Source organism: Tachysurus fulvidraco, chromosome 5, assembly GCF_022655615.1.
Source record: "Tachysurus fulvidraco isolate hzauxx_2018 chromosome 5, HZAU_PFXX_2.0, whole genome shotgun sequence".
Classification (NCBI taxonomy): Eukaryota; Metazoa; Chordata; class Actinopteri; order Siluriformes; family Bagridae; genus Tachysurus; species Tachysurus fulvidraco.
The window spans coordinates 21,384,234-21,402,156 of NC_062522.1; the positions used below are offsets into that span (position 1 = coordinate 21,384,234).

The 17,923-nt window shown below is 35.0% G+C and overlaps 1 protein-coding gene across 1 annotated transcript; it reads right to left on the reverse strand.

The window, feature by feature from the left end:
- Window positions 1-538: 538 nt before the first annotated feature.
- Window positions 539-17,804, reverse strand: pkp1b (plakophilin 1b). The gene is made up of 13 exons (XM_027147173.2): window positions 17,523-17,804; window positions 15,855-15,961; window positions 12,779-13,125; window positions 12,522-12,663; window positions 11,834-12,041; window positions 10,993-11,161; window positions 9,631-9,748; window positions 9,094-9,270; window positions 8,421-8,591; window positions 5,899-6,052; window positions 4,658-4,838; window positions 4,494-4,578; window positions 539-1,428 (listed from the first exon to the last, which is right to left on the reverse strand). Exons 1-13 carry the CDS (start codon window positions 17,698-17,700, stop codon window positions 1,354-1,356), a joined length of 2,112 nt encoding a protein of 703 aa, XP_027002974.1. The 5' UTR covers window positions 17,701-17,804; the 3' UTR covers window positions 539-1,353.
- Window positions 17,805-17,923: the final 119 nt, after the last annotated feature.

The window sequence follows — 17,923 nt, forward strand, 5'->3', positions numbered from 1 at the left end:
CAGTGCCATAAGCATTGCCACTGACCAAGAAATATCCAAAACAACTGTGTACAGTATTTCTCTGTACTTTCTGCCTTAATAATCAGGAGGACCAGTCCAAGGTCGGGGTACACTCAGAACAGTTTAAAGCCATCAGACAACAATCTGACCTCATTCTATTGTCTTCTAGTATGAGCATATTGTCCTAGATCACCATCAATTACTTGTACTGAAGTGAACAGGTGTGGCAGAGCACATACTGTATATAATGCAGTGGGGCTGATTAAAATCAAGAGGATGGTGATCATAATTTTTTTTAGATAACTAATTTATTTTCCTGATAAACACCGTAAAACACTGTAATAGCATTTGCAATGTTTTCCTGTGACCTACGTGCAGCAAAACAAAGAACTGCTAACTTCTCACGAGAATAAATATACAACAGATTCAAAGTTAGCTCCAGAATCTTCAAGCACTTGTTTCAGAATAAATAATGTTAAACATGTCGAAGGGGAGAATTTACCTTTAAATCACCACGAGTATAAAATAAACAAAAAACACCATTTCAAAAAGCTTTATTTGGTTTCTGCTGAAAAAAAAAAGATATTAACAACTCAAACATGAGACTTGAATAAATCGAGCAATTACAAAGACACCCTCTTCAAACGGTAAGATCAAGTGAAAAATTATTAAAATGCAATAAATCTGGAAAAAAAACAACAACAACATATATGAATATTCATAATAATACCTTGGTGTCTAATACCTCAGCTTAAGACTAACTGTATTGGGTTGGCAGGAACCAAAACTTTAATCCTTGAGACATTTATCCATTTTTATTCATTCATCAGAATCAGAATCAGATTTATTGGCCAAGTGTGTTGACACACACAAGGAATTTGGTTCCAGCAGTTTGTGACTCTCAAAGGTACAGACATAAATACCACAATACTTGTAACATTAAAATAAAAAGGCATGAAAATTTGCAGTTTATCCCCTCTCATGTAGGCAGATCCATGTCAGAATATCATCATACTCAAAATAGCAATCCATCAACTAGATGCAATGTAATAAATGTAATAAAAAATGTAATATGTTCCCATTATGGCACTTCCATGCAACACAAGAAAAATCTATTTGAAATAAAGAAAAGAAATAAAATATTTTTTTCCCAATTTCTGTGCAAACTCAGAGCTGTAAAGCTCATTTACATTCCCCTTAGCTGCTTTTTCCTTTTTTTTTATTTCTTTATATTCAAAGCGGACAGGAATATATGATGTGTATAGTATATTCATGTGTATAGTTAAGAAGTTATTTTCTGTAGCTGTTACGCAGAGTTGGACGTTTGTTGAAGTCACCGGCACGATGATCAGTTTACTCAACAATATGAAGAGACCTAATTGCAGCTGAAGTTATATCATTCACAAAGAAGTTCTTACTCATCCCTTGCTGGAAATGAGAAAAAGAACAAACAAGAAGAAAATATTATTACAAAATATTCAGTCTGTTACATTACACAGTTTTATATAGAAATGATCACTACAAAACAGTCCTGTGACTGTTATTTATATTTATATATAATTTATATATATATATACATTTATAAAACACACAAAGAAATGAAAATTCAAATCCAAAAGAGAACAATCAAGTAATCCAAACTTCAATAAACAAAAATGAAGTTTTAAACCAACACAAAATATTATTGAATTGATTTAATGTTAAATTAAAATGAACATTCTGCTTAAAAATACTGATGATTTTTTTGTCAGGTTCTTCATAAATAATTATAACAATATGAAATAAAAGCTGTTAAAATAAAATGTTGCACAAAAAGTCATTATAAAGCAGCTCTAGGAAAGAACTAGCAACATTGGGTGGGTTTTGTTTTTACATATAAACAAAAAAGAAAAAGAAAAAAAAAAATCCCTGCAAGCCTATGTCAATCAAAAAGTGAGATACGACAGCAACTTTTGTCATGGAAACTAGCATGGTAAGATTCAAATCAGTGAAAGCATACTGGTAGACACGTTTTTTTTCTTTTTTCAACACCCCCTTACCTTTTACCTACTGCTGCGTAATCACACACAAAAGTCCTTTCACTGAAACTTACTGGACTTTCACACACCTACTTTCACCTAGGCTCCTCTCATTACTGGCTTGGAGACGTTTAAACTGAAAGCAGAAGTCACACACCCAAACCTTCCCACCCTTCCACACCCAGTCCTAATATAAAACACTCTGTCATCTCCACCCCTCCTCTGCAGCTACATGCTAAGATCTGCTACGCTGCAGTAAACAGATCCATGTTGTCAAGAATGTCAGAAACTCAAGTGACATAAATTACCAAGCTGTCAGAGCTCTGGTTGGAGCAGGAGAAATTAAGCTCCACAAAATGAAGTATGTGTATGTGAACAGCCTCTAGACATTTCACAGTTTTTGTCCTGGTCCAGCTGAGTATACTTATGTATCACTGCCTCATTGCCATGGATCTTTCTTGCACATACTGTATGTGTATTATACTACATTTCTGATGGCTTACTGGAAGGCAGGGTTTGGCAAAAGATATTTGTCAGATAGGTTTGGCAAAACTGAGTAATACTTCTCAAGTTTCACTGCTTTGTTATGATTGCTATGGTGATGTGAACACGTCAAACGTCCAGACAGAGAACAAACTAGCCAAATTTATAAGTAGGGAATCTGCAACGTGAGTTTCCAAAATTTACACCATTATTCTGCCATTATATAATATGTTAACGTTCAATTTCTGTGCTGTCTTACAAAGAAGTCCACCTGAACACTGGTTACATTCGAATCTGGACCTAGACAATGCCAGTATTTAGACACAGCGTCAGTAAATTAAAGGAATGTTCGGGCATGTTCACTCACTCCTAAATATTTAATTAAAAGAGCTGTTTTAACTGTCCAACAAATATCATCTGTCACTTAGAAACTGTCTTCCATGATCATGAGTATTAATAAAGCTTTTTTCCCCAAAGTTAGATCTTAATTATACTGGTAAAAATACTCATCAAGGAAGCATTTAAATTAGTTTCTTCCTGGATGTCAAACAGTCTATCAGGAGCAGAAGAATGTGACAGGGCAAAAGCATATGACTAAAATGTTGTCACAGTGCTCTTTTTGTGTCTTATCTTGTGTGTGAAAGAGCCTGTTAATTATAACACAAGCAATTCTTATCAAAGTTCCTCGCTGTATTATATCACCTCTTCTACTCACATATCTAAAAGTAAACTTTACCAGCCCTTTCACCTGTCTCTGTCAATAAATATATACTATATTAAACTTTCACTCATGTTTTCTAAAATTCTGGAGTTTTGTCTTACTATATAACAAACAATTCCAACTAGTTCCATGTATTCTCGGCATCCTGAATTTTTGGCTGAGTATATTTTTTTTTTTTACATTGTAAGCTGGAATTAATTTAAATATATGCAAAAAAACTGTAGGCAAAGCACCGAAATGGTGAGAAACAACAGGTGTTGATTACAGTTTTAAAACTGTATAATGTAGGTACTGTTACATTGCCTACACAACTGCACCACTATTTGTGGCCTATTATTGATTAAGGATATTGATTAAGAAATAACACTCTACAGACCATATTCTTAAACAAAATTTCATTTAAAAAATGTTGTTCATAAAAAAAAAATTATATATAAATAAAAAAAATAATTTCATAAATATATTTGCTCCTACATAAAGTATGTTAAGGAATCACTCGTTGCACCTTTTTAGCAATTCATAATTAGATGTATATGATGTAAACGTTTTCATAAATATGCTTTTTACAGTGTGTAAATATCTGTTTTTAAAAAAATCTAATTTAAACATTTAACTGCATTGCGGTTCAAATAACAGCAAAACATCATAAATGGAATCAGACGCTACAAGTTCATACCTGCGAAACTATAGCTAAAGATTACAATATCTAATAGCTCTTAGTCTGATAGCTGTTGCATAGTTTGGTCATGATTTATCACTCCTAGTTTATTATTAACACAGTGAAAGAAATTTAACTTGTTGCAAGTCATTCTCTTAGTTCTACTATAAAAATATGCTAAACATAATAGCTTATAATTAGGACCTTAATATTCAGTATTTCTAAGTTTTTATTATATTTAGCTTCATTAATAGTATTAATTTGTATTCTATTAATGCATATGTAATACATTACATCTGAGGTACACCACATGGTGGATAAAACTGCTTCTCTTTCTTTAAGTCCTTATCAGGGATTCATTTGCATATGAAATTCTGCACAGGCCTGCGTAGTCTTGTAAAGAAAAACGTTAATTTCTAGGTTTTATGCAGTAGCTCTGGTATTGATTTGTGTAAAAAAAGAAAGGAAGACAGACAGACAGACAGAGTGAAAGAAAGAAAGAAAGAAAGAAAGTAAGAGCTTTATTTTTTGTTAAACTGGTTGTATCACAGTTTGTGATAGAAGAAATGTACAAAAGCATTATTAGATTTAAAACACAGGGTAAACACCTTACCTTCTTGAGGAAACTCTGAAGAGTCTTGTCAGACCAAAGGCTATGAAGGAGAGCTCCTGCTGCCTTACTGGCCTTCGGCAGGGTTCTGTGAATAACAGTGCAGATAAGAACAGATACCTGTCACAATACCAGTAGAATTTTTTCCCAATGAATAATACACTCACATGTTTTGACTCATGTTATTGAGCGAGTTGATCAGGTCATTGCTTAGTAACGTCTTTCCCTTCTCAGGGTCCGCCCTCAGCAGGTTGTTTGCCGTGTGGCAGGCTACTGCCGTGGCGCTGTCAGATTCTGGTGTAATATCAGATGTCAAGGTCTGGATGACATCGGGAAGAGCCTGACGAGCTGTCGTGCGTAAACAGAGCACAATCGACAAAATGAAACTCCATATACAGCTAATTACCAGCTTCACACACTAGCCACATTCAGCAGGCATTAAGATATACAGTACAGTATTTAACAGAAGTGAGTACACCCCTCGCATTGTTGTAAATATTTTATTATATCTATTCATTTGACAACACTAAAGAAATGTCACTTTGCTACAATATAATGTAGTGAGCGTTCAGCTTGTATAACAGTGTAAATTTGCTGTCCCCTCAAAATAACTCAACACACAGCCATTAATGTCTAAAAACCCCTAAGTGAAAATGTCCAAAGCAGGCCCCATTAGCCATTTTCTGTCATGTGACTCGTTAGAGTTACAAGGTATCAGGTGTGAATGGGGAGTAGGTGTGTTTAATTTGGTGTTGTCGCTCTCACGCTATCTCTCAGTGTTGTCATATAAAAAGATATAATAAATTATTTACAAAAATGTGAGGGGTGTACTCACTTTTGTGAGATACTGTAACCATATAAAAAGTAATACTGCATAGAATGACAAAAACCATCAAACAACAACAAAAAAAATGCAACCACCTACTCAGCATACATACAGAGTAAATCATCATTACATCTCGCCAGCAAACAGCAATGTATCACAAGCCAGACTAATGCTGCACAACACAACTTATTATTGACTTATTATAAGCAACACACAAACATGACAGACAGCCAACAGAGCTCTGAATTTCATTTATAATTAATGAAATAAATCCCATTCATTATAGAACTACAGGATTCATGTACTATTCATGTACTGTTTGACAATGTTCTCTTTTTAATTGCTTCCTGTTTTAAACACTAAGAGCTTCCTACAAAACAGAAAATGTAGTCCCTCCCAACTCCAAAGTCTCGCACGCAGACACAAAAATTGAGTCTCATCCTGTTTTGTTCTTTATACTCACAAAAATATGCACTAGCATAAGATATGCTTATTTTTTTCCAAGTATACAACAAACTACTCCTGAACGTAAACCAGGATAAGGATACAAAATGCAATCAATATATATATAGGTCAAATTACCTAGAGTTCTGTGCAGTGAGGGAGTTCGAGACAGGTTCCCCATCAGTGTGGTGATGCCGTTCTTCAGGGACAAATTCTGTGATCGTAGATGTGGAGAGAGGTACTTTATACCATTCAGCCTCTGGACAATGGTGTAACTCAACACATCTGACACCTAAAATGTACACACAGGATAACACACATTAGCAAGTTCCTCATGAATACTTTCTGTAAGTAAATGGTCTTTGAAAACAAACATATATATAAGTTTCATAATATATAATATAATTACATATAATATATATATATATATATATATATATATATATATATATATACAGTATATATATATATATACAGTATATAATGTGTGTGTGTGTGTGTTTGTGTGTGTGTAAAATAGAACCACAAAAAGACGAAGACATTGATTATCTCGTTACAGCGGCGATATTTTACGCTGCAAGTTAATACTCAGTTCTTGAATTTGATTAGTCAGAAGCAGGGAAAATGGGCAAGCATAAGGATCTGAGTAAAATGAGGGCCAAACTCCAGCTCATCTTGACCATAGCTCTACTGTAGCACAAATTAATGAAAAAGTCTGGCTATGATAGAAAAGTGTCTGATCACACAGTGCAATCCAGTTTTCGCTCCTCGTGCATATCTATGAGCCTTGGACACCCATTACCCTGTAGCTGATTAATTACTTTGACATGGGGACAGATTATGAAATGTATCCCAAATAAGGGCTGGAGAGATATGGCTTGCAATATGAGTGATGACACAACAACAATATAGGACCCCATATGTTGTATATAAGCTATTTTCCCTACATTTAAACGTGCTCGTGTTGTATTTTGAAACTGCATTAGAACAACTTCAGTGCATTATACAACACCCAAATAGACCTTTTCTACATTCACATGAGTAAATCAGTGAGCCCTCATTTAACAGAAACTTAAGTGCACATTATTAAAAGGTTCACAATAAGGAAAATAACATTGTTTCAGGGTATTTTTTGTCAAAATAAATCATTTTGGTATGCTTATTTGAACTACAACAGCCATCTCAATAATTGGCAAACATTTATGTTGACTTCTAATGAGAGAAATGGCATTTTTAGATTTCGCAAGAGCAGTGAAATCGGGTGATTATGTTGTCAGAGCGATAAACATACAGTGTTGCAGGAACTGGTCTGTGAGGGATGTGTGATTACTCATGTAAATGCTATTCATGATAGAGAATGGAAAATGAATGTAAGTAGAGCTAGGGTAGAGTAGGGTTAATAAACCGAATTTTCAAAAATTTTTTGTGTGAAAAAACTGAAGGAAGAAATGAACAGAGGACGTTCTCATCTGTCATCGCGTCTCACAGGATAGGCTGCTCGAGCAACTCGCCTAACGTCACATGACTCCTAATCTGTGACGTGATCGCAGCTTGTGCTGAATGGAACGGACACGCGTCACCTCATAACTGTAGGTCTGTGGTCCGTATGAACTAAATGTATTCTAGAGCTGTCTTTTTCACACTAGGCTACTTGAAGGGCTGGAACAAACCCGCCAATTGAATAGCTGAGCTGTAGTGGATCACTGTTTGTCCTTACTTGGACCAAAAGTGGTACTAACCACGGAGTACCCCACAAGACTTGCTGTTTTGGAGATCTGATCTAGCCATCACAGTTTGCCCTTGTCAAAGTCACTGTTCACACGACTGACTGTTCACATGCTGCCTAATATAACCAAATCTTTGACAGTTGTCACTGTAAAGAGATAATCAATGGTAATCACATAGTACATTTATTTAGAATTACTAAATTAAAATGCTATAATCTAATCATTGCTATTACATGTTAACCACCTCAATTTTAATGAAAAAGGTTAACGCTAAAAATCAAGCATTTTATGTCTGTCAAGATTTAATATTATTGTTATTTAAAAGGCAATATACTTTGTGTTATCACCTAAAGGCAAACAGGTCCCTTTATTTAATGCATTACATTACACTTGAATTACAGGCATGACTTAAGCACTACTCACACTATTACACATGTGTTACGAGCACTTGGGAGAGTTTGGCTAAAAACATAGGTGTGTCTCAGCTACACACAATTCAGACAGCAAACGTAAGCCATTTTAGCGCATGATATCTGCTCTGCTCAAATAAGGAGTAGTATTGGGTCCAGTGCCTAACTAACAGAATCTTGTAACCACAAGTTGATTCTGAATACAGAGAAACCTTTAAAATGTAATTTCTAAACTTAAGTAGACTTTAATGAACACTAAAGCATTTTGATAGCACAATTAGACATGGCTATACTCCACAATAACACTTTTTACATTGCTGTTATATTTATATTTCTGATATAAAAATAAACTTTTAAAATATCGGTCCATTCAAATAGTGCTCTAATCAGTGATAGTGAAGAATTTAAACCCAATACTCGGGTTTCCTTAATTGGTGTATAATTAAAAAAGGAGGAACCATATAAAACAATGCATTACTAGCTAGGCATTAAGCAAGGAAATGGGTTAAAAATCTGATCTTACGATTCCCTTCTTGGCAGTGAGGTTGTGCAGAGCTCCGCAGCACGCCTCCTGAATGTTTGTGTTCTGACTGGAACCCAGCATTTTCAGATAAGTCTGCAGCGTCTTTGAGTGAATAAGTTGGCTCTTGCCTTTGGGATCGAAGTCATCGATCATTGTGGATTCGATGTTGCTCTTCGAGACAACAAAAACACAAAATATGACTCATAAGACACGGTAATGCGTCATCGCCGAAAATTTACTTCGATTTTACTTTCTTAACCTCCCAGCTTAGAAGCTAATATTACAATACATTTTATTATGCATCTAATAGCAATATAAACAAAATGTAATACTATCCATAAACATGTATGAATTGCCCCATTATCTGTCAAAATGAAAGAACAGGTCATTAGCAAAGGAACTAAAATAACCAATAAAACTCTAATAGAAAATTGATCTTTAAAATATACTCATATGAAATTAAACACGTGAATTATTCATGCTGGAATAATCTGATTAAAAAAAATGACCTGAAACAAACACAAGATAATTATTGAAAAAAATAATAATAATAAAACGTCAGTTTAAAAAATTAACGTAATGTTAATTATTACAGAATTATAAATTGATCTGCTGTTGTGCCTTTAACTCAATTGCTTAAGTGCATTTTAAACACTGCTGACAGTAAACTGACCTCTTGCTGGATCTTGCGGCTCTGGTTGCTAAAGCAGCCGATAGGGCCGGTGTCAGTGGCGTTAGCGCGGCTTTCAGAAGCCATAGCCTGGTTGTTAATCTTGCTAAACACAGAAGGCACCTCGGTTTCCAGCTGATAGGTGAGGTTGTGAAGAACGCACACAGAATTCTCCACAGACTGAGGGCAAATAGCAGAATACAGAACACCTGTTAGGACATGATAAATGTTTACCACTTACCATGTATATTAGACATTCACCTCAGGCCATGTGTATTGTATAGCACATCTTTATTACTAAATGTATGACTACAAATACAGAGGCTCCTGGTAAACGTGTAAATGAAAGCTGGCAAGTTAAGCTACCAGTAAAACATTCTCATCGCTGTAATTATTTAACAGATCATCTAAAACCTATTTTTCTGTAGAGGAAATTTCTTCCATTTACATTACTTTATCCTTTGAGCAACATAGCAGTAAAATACCAATTTATCATTAATGAGAGTAAAAGCCAGGTCCCAGGTTAACAGGGAATAATACCTTATCATCCAGCTGGTCGTTCTCCATAGAAGACTGCAAGTGTTTGACTAGTGAGTCAATCAGGCCCTCACAGTTACGCAAGGCTTGCCGGTTTGCCAGTTTGCCAGAACTGAGATTTCTATTGGTAAGAAGGGTGAACAGGCTACTATTACATAACAATTTCTCCTTTTTATAAATTTTACTAATTGCTCTATCTAGGCAGGTAAACAAACATGTTCACACAGAGCATGTGACGAATGCAACCAGACATTGTGTAGCCTTAATTTGCTTAATGTACCAGGAACTTCACAAGAACACTATGGGGGAAAAAAACAAAATAAATGTTTTTTATTTTTATATAAAATAATTATATGATATGACATCATATAATTATGTTTTCGTCTCTATATAAATATCTGTTATGAGTAAACAGTCCAACATAGGTTGATGTGATAAAACAATGACCTAGAAACACAACTAACACATCTGTTGCACGTTTAAACAAAAAATTCGATCTACCATTTTAACAACATAAAATTGCTGAGATCGTAACGTGTGTTAATTGTTTAAGCCTGCTTCATTGGTGGTTAACTGAATAACAACCATGTGTTGTTTCCCACATACTAAGGATGTGTGAAAGAACTTTTATCATTATCGAAGTGGGTTTTACATGTATGAGGCTGAAAAACAGCAGCAACAATCACAGCCAAAATGCTCAACATCTGTTCAGTCATAACTGTTACTCTGACATTGTTCATTATTGATCATATGTTTGGTGGGCTGTATGTCCCACCGGATACAGTCAGACCTAACAACTGCTTTAGTCACTGTAGTCATTGTTGTCAGTGAAAAGGGACTTTTTTATATTGGTAAATGATATATCTGGTGTGAATGTACTGCAGCTACACCCTCAGTACAGCCCCAGGATGTCAAACTACTGTAGATAAGGAATTTCCCTTTGTTTTAACAATGTGTGTAATGACTCATGCTCAGTCTTATAAGTATGACACATTACAGACTAATTTCTTGTCTCACAAAATACAGAACAGAGTGTCAAGATTTTAATCTGTCAAGTGTCAAAAAGTCTACAATTAGATGCCACATCTCCCATGATGCCATCTCTGCTATCTCATTTAGCTTTATTAATTGTTATGCCATCTGTTTTTGAATAAACTCAAAATTAAAAGGAAGACTTGTAGCAATTAGATATGAGCGTTGTGACATCTATAACTTGACATCAGTCTGATGATAAATATTTTACTCAGGAAATTAATCAAGTGAATAAAAGCAGAAGCATAAATGTAAATCAGCCACTACGGTCCTCTTAACAATTTGCCTACATTTTCACTTTCAAGAGAATTCAGAGCAGTAAGTGTGGCTCACCGTAGGCATGCTGTGGCATTGCAGAAGCTCTCAGTGCGAGATTCTAATTCAGACTCTATGGCTGAGGTGTCTGCATTCGGCTGCAGCACTGTCTCAGTAAGAACCGGAAGAGCCTGTCGTAGTAGATCAGGTTGAATGCTTTCCTCCGAAGATAGGTTCCACAGAAGACCTGGTTTGACACAGAAACACAGAAAGCTTAAACAATCCAAAGGCAAGAAGAAAACATTAAAGTTATGTTTATGGAAAAATAAACCAGGGAAAGGCAAAGATCTGCACTGAAAGTGTTCAAGAAAGATGCAGATAATTGACAACCTTAAACTTGTAGTTCAGACACTTCACAAAGGATGTAGATGATCTTCTAATGATATCTTTCCTTATTCAGTTATTCTAATTTAAACAGATTAGCATTTAAATACTAAAATATTTATTTGATTGTTTGTTTATATATTTAACTTTTAGGATAAAATTAGGCTTTGGGTATCTAATAAAATATGATTCACCAGAAAAACAAACCACAAGGCCTGAAAGCATCAAACAATATTAAGTCACTGACAGCTGTTTTAAGATTGCTACCTGATACCTACCTAATAAGCACCATAGACTGATGAGGATAGGTTTTTTATTCACAGGTTTGAGGTATTTTTATTCATTGGTGGTGTTAGAAGCCTAAGCTAAATCTAGTATACAGTAAATACTATCTTTATCTAATGAAGACTCTATCCTTGATCTATTAGTATGCTAAACCAAGCCACTATGTGCAGCATCCTAGTTCTGAATTAATCGACTTACAGGACTTACAGCTCTCCAAGACTACAGAGTAAACAAGAGTGCAGCTGCTTACCGGTTACGTGTTTCTGGGTTTCAGCCGAGTTAGTGTCTCGGAGTAGCTGCAAAGCCATGGTCAACCCTCCTGTGCGCCGTACCTCCTCCTTGTTGGCTGAATTTTTGAAGACAAGATTACGCAATGCAGAGGCCGACGTCAGTTGGATGTCAGGGTTCGAGCTGCTGAGCAAGGCCACCAAATGAGAAATGCCACCATACTTAAATACCTAAGAGACGGAATATTCAATTTAGATGGTGAAAATGATGCAATGCTGTCAGCTATTAACTCCTCTGACAGGTTACTAGGGTAAAGGATTTTTAGACTAAACCCATTTATGCCAAAAGTGGTGTGCTGTTGTGACACACTACTTAACATATTATGACAGTTGCACTCGTATTCAGTATTTACTTTAGTGTTTGGGTTCACTGGTTAGTGAGTATAATATGCAAATATCAGATTTTTTATTAACATGTCTTACCACTGTTATCACAAAAACATGTTCAGTGCTGCATCAGTAATAAACTCCAAAAGTTTAGTTGTCACCACTATATGACCACACACTCTGCTACAGTAAGGATACAGGCTGAAATGTTGAGCCGACATTCAGTAAAGATTTTGCAGTGTGTTAAATATTACAGTTCATCATTTCTGTACATTACATGTGTTATATACAAATATGGGCATGGTTGAAATGTTCTTTGCTCACCTCTTCCTTGGCCTTGTCATCTGTGAATGTTTTATGCTGAATAACGGAAGCTCCAAGCAGCTGCTGCCTTTCATTCCCATGGGTGATCATTAATATCGCGTCTACTAATGCGATACTAGACATGTTTGCCTCTCCATTCATTCTGAGAATCAACACCAAAGAAATACTTAGTCACTCATTTGAACTTTCAGAGTAAAATGCCAGAGATCACTAAAATGGAAGCAACCTAATGATGGAAATCAGGTCTTCTAACTCACCCGTTTGTCTCAGACTTTGTCCTGCTTGGCACTGAGAGCTTGGGCTCAGAGTTTGAGTGGGCAGAGGGAGGTCTCTTGTTAATGGTATTGCCGTTCACCTTTGTTTGTTGAGTGGAGTTGGTGAGTGGAGGTTGGACTTGAGTCCTGTCCATGTTTTTTGAATGCCTGAAATTCTGGCTCCAGCGGGTGGTGTTAATATTCAAGGCCCCTTGATTGGCATAGAGGTCTGCATAGGGTTGGTTTATAGCAGGAAGGCTGCTCGGTAACATACTGTTATTTTGGACCCTGTGATAGTTGGCTGACTTTGTGCTAACACTCCTCTGCATCATGCCGTGCTTCTGTTGCCTCTGGAAAATAAACAGGCAAGACGCATGAATGTGGTTAACCAAAACCTACACTGAGTGATCACATGTAAAATTTACTGTTCACCAAAACCTGCAAGAATATGAAGAGTATAAGATAGCAAAATAAAAATTCTCTTCCTCTGAAGATGATCAGACAAGTGGATAAGAATGTGTACAATATCTGCGTATATGCAGTGTTACAATGTGTGAGCAAATTTGTACAACTATGTACAACGGATAGGCAAAATATTATGCTTCTTCACGAGGTATAACAAAATGTAGTATTTATTATGAAGTTAAATCTAATAAAAACTCCAAAAATACTTGATGCATGGAATCATTGGTTTATGGAAATCTGTCCGCAACAGAACAGTCAGTACAGCTTACCGGGTATATAATTAATGTGAGGTATGGTAATAAAATGATCTCATGCAACATCATGACAATTACACTAAAGTTTTTATTTATTTATAAAATTATTATTATTAGTAGTAGTAGTAGTATTGTTGTTGTTATTATTATTATCATTATTATCATTATTATTATTATTATTACTATCATAATTATTATTATTCTTATTATCATCATTATTATTATCATCCATCCAGTGATGTATATTCTCGAAGGGTGAGAGTTATGCTTAGAAATGATCCTAAAAACAATTGCATTTTAATCACTAACAGAAATATGAGGGGTTTATTTAGTCTTATGTATCATTTATTCTTTCTGCAAATATCCACAAATTTATACATTCTACAAGTTTAACTTTTGTCAACTGTTTCCTGAATATAATTTATGGGAATTCACACAAAAGACAAGATCAGACAAGCTCTACTCCATTGACTAATGCACCAAGGGTGACCTCAGATAAGCAACAACTACAGTATGTATCACACTTTATTGCCGTCAAAACACAAAACCAGAGACCAATCCATCATTATCAGTAGTTTCCGTGACAGAGCATTAAGACTTTTTTGAAACACACCCAACACATAAACACAGAAAGCTTTAGAACACCGTATAATTATAGAATAAAGGTCATGTTCACAAAATGTATCAAATGATGTTTCTCTAAATGGATGAGGTATAAAAAAAACAAAAATCAATCAAAATAAAATAAATCTGTTTCAAGTTTAACAGCCTAAGGCCTGTAGCCAAAATCCGATTTAGCAATTTCTTAATCAAAATTCACTTGTTAACATCTCATGATCTTCATTCACTAATCATTACATTCAGATAAAAATATTGCTTATATTTTTAAATAAATCTATTTAGAATCATTTTAAATATTTTTGCTATTGAATTTGTATTCAACTTTTTAACTCTCGGCTTTTTGCTTTGCTACTTTCTCAAAAACTATTGGAGATCTCACTGAGAATAGTTTTTTACTGTAAACTATAAATTAGTACAGCATTATCACATTATCATGTCTGAGATGTATATAAAAAAATGTGAACTAAATTGCCTAATAAAAACTCCACTATGATGCCGCAAAGATACTGCATGCCAAGAAAATGTTCTCATCTGAGCTGCCTTTAGTGATGTTATACTCTACCATTCGTCAGGCTTTACTGTTCACTGAGGCCAAGCGCACTTCTGTTTTAACCATCAACGAGTGAAAGGTAAGATGTAAGTGGCTAAACATTTAAAAATCCAATGACCAACAGTAATATATAGGGATGTACACTGCTCAACATTTGTCAAATTTCACCATTTTAAAATTTTGATATATCGACGTGAATCGTAACATTCGCGATTGTCAAAGTGACATGAAAGAAACACTAACAGCCGTTTTAGCATATCAAGTCGTGCAATTAAGAATGTATGTGTGCATATTGTGAATAAATGTAATGAACTTTGTTACCTGGCTCATTCATTATCACTTAGTACACTTTATACCCCCCCAACTGCTCCCCGGGCACGCAGCATAAATGGATGCCCACTGCTCTGGGTGTGTGTTCACTGCTGTGTGTGTTCACTGCTGTGTGTGTGCACTTTGGATGGGTTAAATGCAGAGAATGAATTCTGAGTATATGTCACCATACTTAGCCGCATGTCACTTCACTTCACTTATAGAATTCATAATAGTCAAAAGTTTTCATCCTCATACCTATAACTGTCCTGGATACAACAGTTAGTTAGCCTATTAAAATAAAAATATCATGTAATGATAATAAAAACTAATAATAATTCAAATGCATTACTTTACATAAATTTTAGTTCTTTAACTGTTTTGCCTAGTCTTCTCTTTCTTTATTCATTTAATTGGACAATAAGTTTCCAAGTGTTCCACTATGTTTCGACATGTCTGTGTTCACCTAAACATGAACATTTTCCTTACATTCACTTCCTCTTATTACAAACACAAATATTTTGCATTGCCCCCATCACCTCTAGGTAGATCAGATTTTGGACCCTGCAGTCAAACCTAGCACAATAAATGTTCACGATATTAACCTTTTTAACAAACTGTTAACTAACTGATAAGTTAGGGCTAGGTGAAAAGACTTTCTTTGTATATGGGAGTAATCTATCTGAACAAATGTGTGTGCAGAAAAAATCGTTACAACCAAAAACGTTCTGTATATGTTCAGACTTGTACACTGAAACACAAGCTCAGCCCTTCACTTTTTCATATACCTGACCTTTTGTTAAGGCATTCGTTCATTATCCTTTCATTTAAAAAAAAAATAGAATGACCTGTATTTATTAAGTACAAAGATAAAGCTTACCATTTTTGCATGTCCATTTGCGAAAGCGCTCTCATGCAAAAAGTCCGATCCATTTGCAGGAAAAGAAGCGAACTTGCTTTCGTAAAAGACACTGTCACTCTTGGGGCCTAATTAGAAAGAAGATTTAAAGTTGTAAAGTTGTAAAGAAGAGGTAAAGAAGAGGTAAAGTTGTGTACAGATACTTGAAATAAGTATATAAAATAAATAAACTAAAATAAATTATTTAAATAATTTACGTATATAAAACTGGAATAGTGTTTTAATGCAGCCTTTATATTTTATTCGGTACTTATTACTTTGGAGCGTGACCGGCTACTGTTGAACAATCACTATTCAGAAAATAAATATGCAACACAAAGTTGTTGTACATATACACAATTATAAACTCATCACAGGTGCTCGAGCTAACGCAGGACAATGCCCTATAAAATGGCGGAGGAAAATTACTAACTAATTTAACAGGTGGGGCACAGTACATCACATGCAAATATTTTTTTTACGTTGAATAATAAAACACGGTAGCACGTTGTTAAGGTTTGTCTTGATTTAAGACAGAATTACAGATATGACAATTAGTGCATTTAATAAGTGTCCGATATTTAGTATTGCTGCAGTAGGTTGTGGTCAAGAAAAACAAATAAACGCAATACAACAACTTTTTTTTGTAATTAATTTTTGGATTAATTATAAGTGTATAAGTGTATACAGTGTAAAAGTCTAATTATATAAATTTAAAGAGCATGGAGAATGTTTTCTCTGGAAACTAGGCACTATGCTGTTTTTTTATACACACATTTTATGTAATAATAAATATAAATGATTACCAGGTTTTAATTTTTTTACCCTTGCATACATGTCCAAACTATTGGTCCATTTCTGAAACATGTAGAAATATTATATATATAGACATAATATATATATATATATATATTAGTAGGCATATAGTATTTGCAGAAATATAATTATAAATAATCAAAATAAGATTTAATTAGTATACAAATAATAACGCTTATATAAATTATGTCCAATTTCCTCTCTAGGCTAAAGTTTAGTTTATTTCAACTAGGAAGTGTGAATGTAACATTTTAATCCTGGATATTATACACTAGAGTATACAGAGTTATACAGTGGGGTTCTAAGTTATAAGCTGTAGTTATATAGTTATAAACATGAGTTATATATTAAGCACTTCTACAAAAGTCCAATGTTGTGTTTAGGTATCAGAACAAAAGATTTGTCTTCATTTATTTGACATTATTACCTTTATTATTATTATTATTATTATTATTATTATTATTATTATTATATACATTACTTGTATATAAATATTCTAATATATTTTTTTATTTATGTACAGCCTACAACGATCCCTGTTGCTGTGTTGAGCAGCTGAGTGAGGGTTCACTTACACAATTCGTTTATTTGACTTTAATTTAATCTTTAATAAAAACGAGTCGGGCAGAGAAACAGCTTGTGATGAACTGCGTCGCTGATCTGCGCACTTACAGTACAATGAGCTCAGTGTCATGCTGTTGTTGATGTTTTTGTCGTAATGTATATGAATAGTTATTGTTTAGAAATAGTTCTAGTATATAAGTAGTGATAGTTTGTAAACATTAGAACTAGTGGTGAATTGGAGTGTTTGGGAGGATGAGTTAATGCACTTACTGGTGGGGGACAGTGTTCCTGCTGATCCTCTGTACTTGCTCCTGCTCTTTCTCATGGTGCTAACCTGCTCCATGACGCGCCGCTTGCCCGTGTGGGAATCCCCGTCTGACGGAACCGCCAGCGACGTCTCTCCAATCTCCCCGAGAGATAAAGCCGATCTCAAGGGTTCCAGTGTCATTTTGGACACTCGCTTGTTGACACGAATGCACACGAGAACTGAGACAAATGTGTGATCCTACGTCCCTGATTCTCCTCCTGACTGACTCAGGTAGCCTGAAGCTCACCTGTTCCCTCCCTTCTAGGGATTCACACCCTCCTCCTTTCCCTCTGACACTCAGCCAGTCAGAGTCAGCACAACGCCAGCACTTTCAAACCGATTTAACGGATATCTTTCAGCAGAT